At 47.7% G+C, this 14,013-nt stretch overlaps 2 protein-coding genes across 3 annotated transcripts in view; both read left to right on the top strand.

Moving 5' to 3' along the window:
* Window positions 1–3,547, top strand: part of LOC128941563 (phospholipid-transporting ATPase ID-like) — a 63,848-nt gene extending 60,301 nt beyond the window's left edge. The window contains exons 26-27 of the mRNA XM_054283398.1: window positions 1,280–1,410; window positions 3,326–3,547. Of these exons, the coding sequence (XP_054139373.1) occupies window positions 1,280–1,410; window positions 3,326–3,547 (353 nt within the window). The remainder of the gene's footprint in view (window positions 1–1,279; window positions 1,411–3,325) is intronic.
* Window positions 3,548–6,363: 2,816 nt separating this feature from the next.
* RUSC2 (RUN and SH3 domain containing 2) overlaps window positions 6,364–14,013 on the top strand; it is a 56,904-nt gene continuing 49,254 nt past the window's right edge. The window contains exons 1-2 of one of the 2 annotated variants that reach the window (XM_054283323.1): window positions 6,395–6,419; window positions 13,393–13,567. The gene's annotated coding sequence lies outside the window, so the exon portion shown is untranslated. Of the gene's footprint in view, window positions 6,420–13,392; window positions 13,568–14,013 lie in introns of both variants that reach the window. The other variant, XM_054283325.1, reaches the window with a different exon arrangement.

The raw sequence follows: 14,013 nt of genomic DNA, 5'->3' as shown, positions 1-14,013 counted from the left end.
AATTAAAAGTAATTCAGATGTTTTTAATAGCTGTGTGCATCCATAGCCAATATAGATAAAACATTGTTATGAGTCTCTACTTATGAAATCCCAACACTTTTTATTTCAAGTCTCAGATCTTTGTAATAATCAACGCCTTCATTTTTTACTGACTTTTTCAGTAAAAACTTCTTTTGTCTATCTTCACTGCAACAGCAAAGGCCTTAGAAATATCTGAGATGCAGGTTAGTTGTTGCAACATATCTTTCAAGCAGATGATCACATCCACTTAGAGATGGCTTTAAGAATCAAAAATGCTGAGTGAGAGAAATCAGAATGTCTGTTCAGTTTCCCAGGGCAGGTGGACAGTTGGACTGGATTATCTTGAACGTCTCTTCCCACCTTGAGGATTCTATGGTGGTTATAACTCACTTGCCAGGGGTATCTCATCTGCTGCTCTGTTGTTACTACATTGGTCAAAGAAGCCACAATGCTGAGGGCCTCTTAATAAGGTCCCAGTTTGAAACCATTTTTTAAGGAAAGTGTTTCTAGTCTGGACTAAGACAACTTGTTTACTTACATTTCAGTGAAGTTGTATTACAGCAGAATTTGGCCAACTGGAAAGAAAATATTCAGCAAATATACTGCCAACACCAGCATCATTAAGTCCTGTAATGAGGGTTTTGCAGACTGTTTGTTCTATTCTACATTCCCACAGTTTTGTAAAAGCCAGAAATGAGCACTTTGGTTTCAAAGGAGGTGTCAGTGACGTGCCACCACGTGGCAGTGGTGCTGCCAATACCCCATTAGGCTACACTGTCTGTGCACTCCCCAGAGCAACACATGCTCCTCTCACAAAGGGCTGTGATTCCCATTGCCTGCTGGGCAGAGCCAGTATTCCATATCCTTCAGGAAATGGTGCAGGGAAGCAAGAAAGCATTATTCTTCCTTTTGCACTGGAGTCCTGAGCTGCTGCTTAAGGTCTCCTGAATGTTTATATCAATCCTTTGCTGTGATTTGACTCTTCGCAGAGAGAAAAGACTCACTCTGACACCCTTGTCCACCTGGGTTGTTGCTGCAATCATGTCTGGACATTGCATTTCTCTTTGCTCATCTCAGACAGTGACACTGACTTTGCAGTTCTCTCTACAGCCAGGTGATTTCAATGTTGGAGACGATGTCTGCCTTGTATTTTGGTCTATTTGCCAGGTGCTCTGAAATCACAGAGAGCAACAGGGAATAATGGTGGGAGCTGCTGCTTTTGCAGTTTTAATCGTGTGTGCGTTTGTTTGTTTTCCAGGTACGGCTCGTAACACACTCAGCCAACCCAACGTGTGGCTGGCCATCTTCCTCAGCATCGCCCTCTGCGTGCTGCCCGTGGTGGGCTTCCGATTCCTGAAGGCTCAGTTAAAGCCTACTCCCAGTGACAAAGTAAGGAGATACCTCATTAAACCAGAAATCCTGCTTGCCACAGCCTAGGCTCACTGTGGAGCCACATTTCATGGGCTTGGCATCACCTGGGCTGTGTGTCTGTATTGGTGCAACTGCTGCCATCTGTCTGTCCCTGACTCCCCAGAGAACAAGGATTGAATTTTGGGTTTGGCACGGTTCAAACCATCTGCAGCTGGGACCAAGGCTGAGATTATTTAGATGTGGATTAGATTGCTCTGAGGCAGGAAAGCTGCACTATTTTTAGGTGCAGGGTTTAAGCGCTGTGGCTCAGTGGCAAAGGAGTGGCATGTTCCTCCTGCCCTGATGCTGTGCAGTTTTTAGCCTGGCAGACCACAGGCTTTCACCCTCCACGAGGGAATATATGTTTGCTGGGGATTTTTTTACTTATTTCAGAATTTACTTTTTGTAGCCAATGGCTGTATGTCCCCTCTGGAACCAGCTTCCCTCCCATCCCTGGGAATATGAAGGTGAGGGCACCAGGGCAGGGAGAGGCAGGGAGTGATGGAGTGGGCAGGGAGCGCACTGCTCACTGCAGCCAAGGGACCCCTCAAGAGCATCAGCGCATTCAGAGCTCCCCGGGCTCGCTCCCAAGCAGGAGCATTTGCTGAATGCTGCTGCCACCTCGTGCTTCCTTCCTCTCCCTGCGCCGAGCTGCTGCGAATGGGGGTCAGAGCACAGCCCCAGGGCAAGGCTCCGCAGCTGACGCCCTCCCTGGTCATCCCCGGGATGGCTGTAGGAGAACATGTCGGGGGAATTCTCAGCCCTCGCAGAGAGGGTAGGCGGGTGTTAGGGACCTGCTGGGTAGGGAGGTCCTTGGGACACAGCTGGAGGCAGTTGGGGGTTGTAAAAATGGGCAGAGTTTACCCCAGCTGAGCAGAATTCAAACACGGCTGTCGCACAGAATCCCAGCCTCACTGCTGAGGTTGGGCATCCCTCTCTCTCTAGCACAAAATTACCTCTCTGCCTCCTCTTGGAAGGGAATGGTCACAGGATAGGAGTGGGTTTCCAGCTCTCCAGCTCCACAGAGTCCCCCAGATGGTAGCAGACAGGCCTGATGTTTAGAGAGGCCAAGCACCTGCCACTGCCATTGTGCCAAGCAAGAAGCACAGGAGTCTGGCAGCTGGGGGTTCTGCTGAGCCACAGGCTCTCAAGAGCAGCATTAGACAGCCCCATTCTGAAAAGGTTCTTGACAGCAGATTAACTCAGTGGCCACCTGGGAGCAGAAAGCCCACTGTCTGCAAATAAAGTGCAGTATTTATTTCCCATCTGCCAAGGAATACAGGAATCTCTCAATTATCCCTGTAAGCATTCAAAGCCAAGTTGCATGAGGTGTTGATACACCTGATATAGTGGCAGCGGGGCTGGAATGAGATGATCCTCAAGGTCCCTTCCAACCCAAGCCACTCTATGATTTCATAGTTCTATAACATTCATCATTGTAATCATAAAAAGGTTTTATGTATCAGAAACTCCCTTTACTAGCCTGTTTTCTATATTAAATATGCCAGTCCTTGAATGTTTATTAGTTTTCTGGAATTTTGACTTTTTGAGATGACTTTCACATTGTGGGTGATTTGAGTGAAAGTCCTACAGCGATACCCCAGCCATGGCATATCAGAGATGTGGGGAATTCATGGAAATAAAATTCCCTCTCATGATTTACAGATGATGCTCCCATTAACACCTTTTGGAATGGAATGGAATGGAATGGAATGGAATGGAATGGAATAGAATAGAATAGAATAGAATAGAATAGAATATTCCTCATTTTTCCTCTGGATTCCTGCTTTTGTTTCCCTTTCTCTGCTCCTCTTCCCTCTGCTTGTTAATGGTGCATTTAATGATGCTTGTTAATAGTGACTCCGCTTTTCCCGCCTTCACTTGTGGTTCCCAGGTGCTGCTGAAGATCAAGGAAGCCAAGAAGAGGCCCCCTCCGCCCTCTCCCAAGCGGCGCCTGCGCCGCACCAGCACGCGCCGCTCCGGCTACGCCTTCTCCCACCAGCATGGCTTCGGAGCCCTCATCATGTCCGGGAGGAACATGAGGCCAAAGTCACCTTTTGCCACAACGGGAACATTTTCACCCAACAGTGACAAATATAAACACAAAGGATTGTAACGGAGGAGGAAGAAAAAAGGAGAGAAGAAAAAAGACGCACCCCCCTTCACCCCCTTTTTCCCCTTAAAGATTAACAAAGCAAACCAAAGTAAAGGGCTGTCAGGAGAGGAGGCTGTGCTGCCTGCAAGGCACCAAGACAGTGGCTGCCCAGAACTCTGCCCTCTGGGCTGCCAAATCGAGGACTTGGGGCTTTCCTTTCACCCACGTGCACTCTCTGATTCTAGTTTCTTCTCCAGAGACATGTGCTGCTGCTGGGGAAGGCGAGCAGGGTGAGCTGGAGCGTGGAGTTGCATGGTATCCCAGAGGGCCTCCCTGGCACAAGAGAGAGCATGCTGTGGGAGGCATCTCTGCTCCCTGAGATTGTTCATAATGATAATATTTTTTTCTCCCTCTAACTATATACCTCAGAGCAAAGAGAATTTCAGCCTGAGGAAAAGGTTGAATTGGCAATGTCTTTCTCAGTCATGTGCCTTCTATTTTTCTTCATGAATCCACTCTGGGCCGTATTACTGGGGTGACAGTATTGACCCCAGGTGTGCCTTAGGTCCAGCCACACAACCCACAAATCCATAGTCTTTGTAACATGTGTGATTTTGTAGCCTTTTGACTGTGATCCACTTTCTCAAGAGATGGCCAGTACCCAAACACCACCCTCCTCCCACATCTGCCATCAGGAAATGCTGCAAGCTCAGAGAAACCCTTAGTAGGTCAAGGGACCAGGAGCTGACAGTCATCAGCCTGCCCTGATTTATCTGGGTTGCAAATCTGCTCTTGTAAAGGATTCTTGTCCTCAGAACCCTCTCAAGTTTTGTAAGTGGGCACCAGCCATTTCATTTAGACTTAAAATAAAAGAGCAGAAGGCACTCAGGCTTCCTTATGGATCAAACCATGAAATCTGGCCCCTGAGAAGCCCATGCCATGGTTAAGGCTCACCTGAGCTGCCAGCACGAGGCATCTGCTTTCCCCCAACAGAATGAGATGTGTGCACATCTGGCTTGATGGTGATCACACCAGAATTACTGAAGCTAGAAAAGCTATTTCATGGCCAGCAGCTGAAATAGCCTTTGCTCCACTGGTGCTGGGGTTCAGTGCGAGGGATAAGCATGGCCTGGTGGCTCCCTCACCCTCCCTGATGAGCAGAGTGGCCATGATTCAGAGGAACTCAGTGAGGCCTCAGGAGTCTCTGCAGTGTTTCATGGCTGCAGTGTTTCTCTGTGCTGGCTCAAATTTTAGTTGGGAACAGGTTATCTGTCAAACACGGGTAGCAGAGAGCTGAAAATCCGACCAGTCTGACTGCCAGCAGAGGGACCTAAAATGCACAGACGCAGCTAAAGATGTGGTGATCCTGAGGGACTGGGATTTGCTCGCTGTTTTGTCACAGCAACTCCATAATCAGCAGGGTTACTGGGTGGAAGGCCAGCGTGGCAGCATGAGAGTCTGTCCTGCCAGCACTGCTGAGCTGTCTAAATGCAGCTTTTTTTGTGCAGAGGACTAAGCCTCTGGCTGTTGTTACGGGGGTGGTTTTTTGTTTTTGTTTTTTTGTTGAGGTTGGGTTTTTTTTTCAGCTCCATTATACAAATTTAGACTCCTTTCATAATTTGAATTGGAATTTTTTGTGCAGTAATCAGTTGATATTTATGAGACTCTGCCCTGAGTCTCTGAGCTGTCAGGAAGCAGTGTATGATGGCAAGAGGCCAGCCATGTCCCCGTGTCATGGAACACCCTGCTGCCTGTGGTCCCAGTTTCAGCAATTACTGTGTGAGATTGTTTGAGCTCTAATAGAAGGTTTCATCTCCCTGTGTTTTAACTCAGTGCAGGAAAGAAAAAAACAAAAACCACAACCATACTAGTCCGTTGCACCTGCTGCTTGGGGAGGCTTGTTGCAAACTGTGGTATTAAATTTCAGCATGGCCAGTGCAAAACTGGAGCTGGGACTGGGTCCAGACTTCAGTGTCTAGGAGCTGCTTGCTAGGGAAGGAGTAAATTATCTGGTGATCTCCCCTGGAAGGAGACACCTGAGTAAAGTGAGAGCCTGCACTCTGGCTGAGGAAACCACTGTGGTAATTCATGCTTGTCACCTCCCCCTGATTTACCATTCACTTTGCAGAGACAATCATGGCTTTCTGACCAGGATTATGCTTTTCACAGTCAGCCTCCCTGGGGTTAGGGGGAAAAGGAGAATTTGTGTAGATAAGCAGACATAGCCATGATACCCAGACTGGTCTGTGGATTGAAAGTCCTATCAAAGCTGTTCCTGGCATCTGATGCAGCAGAATATATTGCAGAGCAGCAGAGGCAGATCTTGTGCTGACAGAGCAAGGAAAATCTGACACTGTTGCCTCTCTTCTCATACAGTTTACGTGCAAACTACTCACCTTCTGGCTAAAAGGGGATTTGAAAATGTTGGCTACAACATGTAGGGGATAATAAAGCTGTTGGTGAGCTTGCACCAGATACAATTCTTTCGGTGGTTTAACACAATCAGCATCTGAAACACATCAGCTGGCAGTGATGTCTGTCTACATCACTCCTGATTTTGTAAAATAATTGGTTTTTTTAATAAAAAGAGAATATTGGGATGATAGATTCCGTGGCACAGTGTTAATTGATGTAACAAGTTTATACGCAGAAGTGCACGGGGGGGGGGGACGGTCTGTGGGACAATGGATCTGAGACGGCAACCCTTTTCATCCGGTATTCTGACGCGGGAAGCACACAAATTCCCAAAATTTTCCATCCTGGCTAGGATGTTTTAAGAGGAAACTTAGAGGAAACGTCAGACATCCTTAGGCGGAGGACCCATTGTGGGCGGGCAGCGCGGAGAGCCCGCCCTGCGGCGCGGCTGTAAACAGCGGAGCGATGCGGGCGCTCGGTAAGGGACGGCGGCGGGGATTGCGCGGGAATTGCGCGGGCAGGAGCGGGGCCGCTGCTTCTCGTGTGCGCGGTGCTCTGCTGGGCTCCCCGGGGCAGGTCAGACCGCGTGTCATCGTCTGTGCCGCGTCTGAAAATTATGACTTGGTCTTCTATGAAGCTCTGGCTTTTCACAGATATGTCAAAAATTAATCCCTGAAATAGATTTTGGAGTTTGTTTTCACCCTCTCCCTTTTTTCCTCCTCATTATTCCATAATATAAATATTCACAGTTTGAACGTTGTTTTGCTGTTGTGCCTGTACTTGCTGCCCTGCTGGGCTGCAGTTTGGGGGTCGAGAATGATAATGATAGTGATAATGATAATAATGATAATGCTCTGATGGTGTTGAGGCACTAGAACAGGAGGCCCAGAGAAGCTGTGGGTGCCCCATCCTTGGGAGTGCTCAAGGCCATGTTGGATGGGGCTCTGAACAACCTGGTCTGGTGCAGGGTGTCCCTGCCCATGGCAGGGGGATGGAACAACGTGGTCTTTAAGATCCCTTCCAATGCAAACCATTCTGTGACTCTTTGATAACCAGTGATGACGTGTTTCCTTGTCTTACGCTGCAGCAGAGCAGAGCTTGGAACAGCTCTCTCTCCTGAACCCACAGTGAGCAATCTCTGTCCCTGATACCGTGGTGCAGCAGGTGCGTTCGGGCAGAGGCACCTCAAGGGTGTTCTCCATTGCTAACTGCAACACCTGCACTCCAGGCTGCCTGGTAGCTCTCACTCTGCCCGTCTGCATCCACACAACTCTCTCCCACTGACCTCCAGCCTGAAAATCCTTACTCGTGAGCAGCTCTTAGGAAATGGGAGGGCAGAGGAGCAGTACGTGCTTGCCCTGGGCTCTCCAGTTGGATACTTAGCAAAGTCTGTTGCATGAATGGAGACATCTCAGAAATGACCCATGCTAATTACCAGCTGGAACAAAACAGGAGCGCAAAGGCCCTCTTGGATATCTGTGGGCACATGCACTGTATCTCTAACCCCATCAGACCTCTGATAAAATTCTTCCTAAATCCAGGTATTCCAGTCGGAAAGCTTCCTGTCCTAAGGGTTGATTTTCCTCTCTCTCTAATTTTCAACCTAAATGTGTTCACTGCATTTATTCTCTTGTTGTCATGCCAGCTTTATACTTTTGCTTCAGCACTTTTGTTTGTCTCCTGTGATATATTTAGACAGCAATCCTATCCGCTCTCTGCCTACATTTGCCTAGGCTAAACAAGCCAGGCTCTTAAGTTTCTTCTTGTTTGATAGGTTTTTTGTTTCCCTCAGGCCCTTTCTGCACCTGTTCATTTGAGTTTATAATTTTTAAATGTGGGTGACCAGAATTTTTTTTGCATGATGCTTCTTTTATCAGTGCCTATACAATAGCTCTGGTATTTCACTGCCTCGCCTAGGACTGTGTTTGCTTTTCTTACAGCCTTATCATCTCTGTGTTCTTCAACACTGTTTTAGTGGTTATTTTTCCTAATTTTCTTATGAACATGCACAATTGTAGCTAAATTAGGTTAGCTACATAAATACCTCTCCTCTCATGCCTGACAACACGGGGAGGAGCTGAAGTCATCACAGAATAAGTCTGCGCATGCTGATGCTTTAAACTGGTGCCTTGTCCTCAGGGCCAAGCTTTTTCCATGAGGACTGGCAAGGGCATTCTGCTGCATCTGCTGATGCGTTGGCTGATGTAAATATGCTGGAGTGAGGGAGCTGCCATTTCTCCCAGCAATAAATGTGGGGCTGAGTTCCCAGCCACAGCTCCCAGACAGCCCTGTCCCTGTCCCCGTGATAAAGGTGTGTTGCTGCAGGGCTGGATGTGATGAAGGCTCACAGGAAGGGTGCAGAGCCCTGCAGCCTGGGCTTGACCTCTGAGTGCTTGTGGCTGTATCTGCAGCACAGCTACTCTTCAGTTTTTCCAAAGCTAGTATTCTGCTGCCATGCTTCTTTCGCTGCATTTAGAAGTAGAGAGTGTTTTTTCTCTTCCTGGCACTGTAGGGAAGCCACCTCTCTCCCATCACCCGCAGACTGAAGGAAAGAGGTTTCCATAGCCCTGTCTCTTTCCCCAGCCTGCCTCTCCTCTCCAGCTGGGTGGAGCTGACTGTACGGAGTTGTCAGCTCCTGCTTTTCCACCCAACGCTGAGCCCTCTGCTAGACTTTCCAGCTATAAATGGATCTCGACTTTTCCAACCCCCACTCCCAACATGAGGAGGTGTTGTGGGATATCAGAGCTGGGCCAGGCTTCCTCTGAATTAGGAAAACATATGACCCAACTGCTGGCTTTTCGTATGTTCTCTGTGGGCATCGTGCTGGCTGTGGGGGAGCTGTGTGTGTCCTGGTGAGGGCTGTGCTGCTCAGTTCCTTGTGGGCACTGCAGGAGCAGCTGGTCTCAGGCCTGGTGCCAGGCCTGCAGGTGCCATCACCAGCCCCACAGGTCACCCCACAAACACAGCATCGTGTGGTCTGAGCAGTGGGTCTCCAGGGAAGGCCAATGTTTTTGTTACTGGCTGCATCCTGCCTCCACATCCAAATCAGGCACTTCATAGAGGAGGCCTGGCTTTTGCACATAATGAGCAGTCCTGTTTGCTTCCCTTAATTGTGGGATTTATAGCAGGGATCCTGAGATCTCTTTAGCTTTACTGCATTCTGGCTCTTTGGAGAGGCAGGGAGCATCAATATTTCCTCGTTCACCAGGGAGCTGGGGCCTGAAGTATGCACACCAAGGTGACTCAGGGAGTCAGTAGCTGCCCTGGATTTTAAACTGAAGGCTTTTGTGTCATCAAGTGCTAGCCTCCATCAGCCCTGCGGGCATCCAGGCCGTTCATTCCATGAAGAGAACAGGTCTGTATTTAGAAAAGTAATTTGTACTCTCATGTTGAAAAATTGCAGTCTGAGAGTCTCCTGGTTAGTGTGCTTTGTGGAAGCTGCTGGGCAGGGTTCCAGTCTGGTGACCTTTTGCTGGCAGCAGTGGGTTTGCATCGTTTTGTCTTAGACAGCAACACCTAGAGCAGCTGCTTCAGAGGCTTCCTCACCTCCTGGCAGTCATCCCTCAAAAACCTTCAGGCTGTGGATAAGGGATCAAGGAATATTCAGAAGGTGCAAGCCTGGTTTGTGGCTGTGCAGTAGTCTCTCTGCAGTTCTGCTTCTGTTTCAGTTTTTGCTGTGGCTGCAGATGCTGTCTGACACATTTTCCTGCGCAGGCTGCCTGGTATCCTGCATTTTCCTAACTCTGTGGCTTCGTTGTGTTGCCTTTTGGATGGGTCAGTGCATCTGTTGACAGAGCAGTGTTCAATGGACAATGTCCAGGAATAATTCTTTTTTTTTTTTCTTTAATGTTAGCTGGAGAATGTGATGTTCCAAACCATGATATTGCATAGGGCTTATGGTTTATTAAAACCTAATTTCTGTCTCCCTTCTGGGAGTGTGAACAGCATTTTGTACAAAACAGATGAGGGATAGATGAAGTGCTCCTTCACCCTTTTCCACTCCATTCCTGGGCTTTTTAGCTCTGGGAAGATATGAAATGAAATTACTTTATGTAGTTGTAGATGCTCTTTCCTGTGGTAACCTCTGCTGCAGCTAGGCCAGGTGTCAGAACCTTCTGGTTTGCCAGATCAACTTGGAGTGCTTCAGGTTAAACTTGGTTGTAAGGAGTTTTTCTGCTTGTAGTGTCCCTCCCAGATGTACAGGGAGGCTGGCTACCCCCAGTTCTTTATTTCCTTATGTAATCTGCCTTCCACTGAATACTTAATTCCCAGCTCTTCACCGAAGCCCTGGACTCATAGCAGGGTGTTTAATGAGCTTCACTGGCTCTAGGTCTCTGTTCTTCTGATTCTGGAGCATGAAGCCTCATTGAGGTTTTGCTGCTGGTACCTGCTGCTCATCTGAAGCCCACAGTTTCTCCATCTCCTCATTCTTGTGTGTGTTTGCCTGGACTGGAAATTATGGTTTCCACAGTTCACATCTCTTGTGCCTGGGGTGAGTGTTTGGTGAGCATATTTATTTCTGGTTACTTAAGCATTGATGTGGACTCTGCACTTCCACCTGAGTCCTCAGTCGAGCCTCAGTGGATGAGCATGTGTGTCAGCCACCCAGCACTGCAGGCTCTTTCAGGGATCCTTGGCAGAATGGTGATGGGACTGAATCATATTTTCAATTAAAGCTTTATTTTCTTAACAGGTTCCTGGTAGCCAGGAAATGTAGCATGGTTTGGGTTGGAAGGGACCTGAAAGGTTATGTAGCATTCCTGGTCACTGTGCTTGGAGCACTCCTTGTCAAATGCTGTGCTTTGCAGGGCATCACAGCTCTGGTACCTGCAGTGCCTGGTCCCAGGGGTGCCTGTGCAACACATCCAGCTGTGGTTTGGAAAACAGGAAAACAGGAGGACTGTAATTTTCTAGTGATTCTGAATTGGTCTGGATGGTTGGTTTGAAAACTTCTTGAGGAATTACAGGAGCATCATACAGAACTATTAGCTTGGTAAAACAGCAAATGGGAGATCGTGCTGATAAATGCCACATGTCATGGTGATCTGGAAACAGTTTCTCACTGCCCACAACAAGCTCTTTGGAGTCACTATGGATTGTTATCTGAGCACATCAGCTAAATGTTCAGCTGTAGCTAAAAAACACTGAAAACAAAATTTGTTGGTATGTATTCTTGTATACTAGATACACGTTGTGCCTGCATCTGGATATGACATACCAGCTGGTCACCCTCTTTCAGAAAGAGTAATATAGACCTGGAAATGATAGAGAAAAGTATAATGGGGATGATTAAGGGACTGGGATAGCTTCTGTAGGAAGAGAGATGAAATGAGAAAAAGTAGATGATACTGGGAAAGAGCAAACATCTGTAATAGAGGATTCAGTAGGGAGAAGTTGAGTAAAGACTGACCTTAACAAACTTTGCTGTTTCTCACAGCACAGAGGAAGTGCATCCAGCAAAATAATTTATTAGACAGGAGGCTGAGGAAGTCCTTTTTCAACACAGTTGATTTGTAGAACATGTTGCTACGAGATGGCATGAAGACTGAAAATACACACAGATTCCAAAAGGAACCAGACACCTCAATGGCAGAGATGTGTTTCAGTGTCTCTGAAACATGATGGTCAGTGTGTGACCTCCGGCTGTAGGAGCTCCTGATTGTTGCAGGCTGGAAGAATGTGTCCTTAGGGGAGAGATCACTCTGATTGCACTCAGTGAAATCACTCTGTGAAATCACTCTGTGAATTTTATGTGCCAGTGCCACATTGTCAGGGATAGGGCACTAGACCAGAAGGATTTGTGGTGCAACCCTCTCAGGTGGTTCTGGTTACCAGAGCGTGCTGGACCAGTGGGGTGAAGATGAACTGATTTGGTTTTGAGCACTTCTGCTCTCACGAGTCTCCTGTGGGAGTCACGCACAGCTCACCACAGATTTTCTTATCACTTTTATTAGCAAATCTGGATGGACTTCCAGGAGAACAGGAGTGATGCAGGCACAGCCCATCGGCTGGCTCGGTGTGCCAGGCACTGCTGTGGTTGTTGCAGGGTGTGCCAGCCCAGTGAGCCCTGCCCTGCCAGGCAGGTGACATGCTTGGCATTAGCTGTCCAGTCCTATCTTTTTTCCCTCTTGGCTTATGATTAAGATAATGGTTTGTGCCCTGATGGAGCAAAGTCTGGATTCTTAGAGCCTCTTATTTGCATGACTGTGGGTGGTGTTGTTATCCATCCAAATGTCTTGTCCTACGGAAAGGGGAAAGAACAGGCTATTGCAAATTCTATTGTGAATTCCTTTATCCTTTCCAAGTCTTATGTTGCAATTTCCTTCACAGTCTAAATAGCAAAATGTCTCCAGCCTCTCTCCACAGAGATCTGTGAAAGTCTGGAACTATAAAGCCTTGAAAAGCCTTGAAAAGCCTTGAAAAGGCTTTATGGTGCGTTTATTTTGCATTGTTCTGTAGCTCTGATAGACAGCCAGTATGCTGCTCAGGCTGTAGCCTCTCTTGCAAGGAAAGGAGATGTGTGTATACATTATTTGCTGATAATGAAGTTCTCATTTTTGAAGCATTGATAGTAGCCCCTCTTACTTGCTGCTCATCCTGTTGAAAACTTACCAAATTAATGTTTCTGGCATTTTGGTTTGTTTGGTTTGTTTTTAGTTTTGTTGTTGTTGTTTGGTTGATTTTGTGGGGGTTTTTTTGTTGTTGTTGTTGAGGGTTTTGTTTTTTGTTTTTTGGTTGGTTTTTTTTTTTTTGGTTTGGTTTGGGTTTTTTTTTGTGGAAGCTGGCTGAAGCTGGAGCAAAAGCAAAAAGCACTAATGGACATACTGTATTTTGTCTGCCATTCAGTTAGCTGCAAGTGGATTCTTCACTGGTTAAGCCAGATCATTGTATCACAGTGAGATTTTGGGAACACTGGACTCAGAATCCAGTCATAATTTTACTTCTGCCTTGTTCCTTGAACTCATAAACATTAGAATGTTTGTGCCTCTTTCAGCGGGAAGGATAGAGCTTTAAAGCCAATTCCCTGTTCCCTACAGAGAAGAAAAAAAGTCTCCTGGCAGCCCCAAGCTGTTTTTAAACGAGACAAATGCCCATGGTGCCTGTCTGCCAGAGCCCCCAGCCCCTGCAGCGAGTCCCCTTTTAGCACTCTGCTCCATGCAGCTATATCTGGCTCCAGTTCTTTGTTCGGGGAACGTGACCTCATCGTTGTTTTGGTATTTCCAGTGATTCAGCCTGGTCCGGGGCAGGGAGGAGTCATTCCTGGTGCAGGCTGACAGGGTGTTTGTGCGTTTCTGGAATTCCAGAGCAGTGCAGCCTCAGCCCTTCCGCTGCTTTGACAGCTCGGCCGAGGCTGGTGCACTGCATTCCTGCCTGGCAAATGGCCTGGGCGCAGCTGGTGGAGGGGTTGATGCTCCTGCTTTTGCGGGTAATGGGGATCCCTGTCTTTGCAGGGTACCTGCTGTGCTGAGGGTGAAGAAAGCAGCAAGCAGTAGCTTGTATGTTGAGGGAAGCCACAAGGGATCTCTGCTGTGTGGGTGGGAAGAGAGTCCCACAGAATGCTCATTCCTGTTCACGGGCTCCAGCATCCCATGAGGAAGTTAACTTTGCAGCATCCACAGCAGCTTGGTAAGTGTTATGGTCCTTGTTTTTCAAGGGGGGAAACTGAGGCACTGAGCGGGGAAATGGTCTTCTTGAGGTTTTACACCACTGAGCTGGTGATCCCCCAGATCCTTACAGACCATGGTTGCTCGAGAACTACAGGAACTCCTTGTTCTTCATTGCCAGTTTCACCCAGAGTCACTGGTGTGGGCTATATGCCTGCCTGGCACAGGGCTTATAGGCAGGGCCTGCTGGGCTCTGAAATGTCCTGAAACAGCTCCTTCCCAGCCTCTCCCTAAGAGCTTCCAAGGCTTGTTAAATGGGTATGCATGAAGCCTGCGAGTCTCTCCTCTGCTGCTGATTCTAGTTGAAGGCACAGTGGAGAAAAAGACCCTGAACCCTTTAAACCTTGCTTCTTAACCTTGAGATGGGCTCAGCTGGTTAGAGCATGGTGCTTATAATGCCAAGGTTGT

This window comes from Melozone crissalis, unplaced genomic scaffold (assembly GCF_028551555.1).
Source record: "Melozone crissalis strain CALT ecotype California unplaced genomic scaffold, PUWL_Pcris_2 ptg000036l_1, whole genome shotgun sequence".
Taxonomy (NCBI): Eukaryota; Metazoa; Chordata; class Aves; order Passeriformes; family Passerellidae; genus Melozone; species Melozone crissalis.
This window is presented reverse-complemented; position numbering and strand designations above follow the sequence as displayed.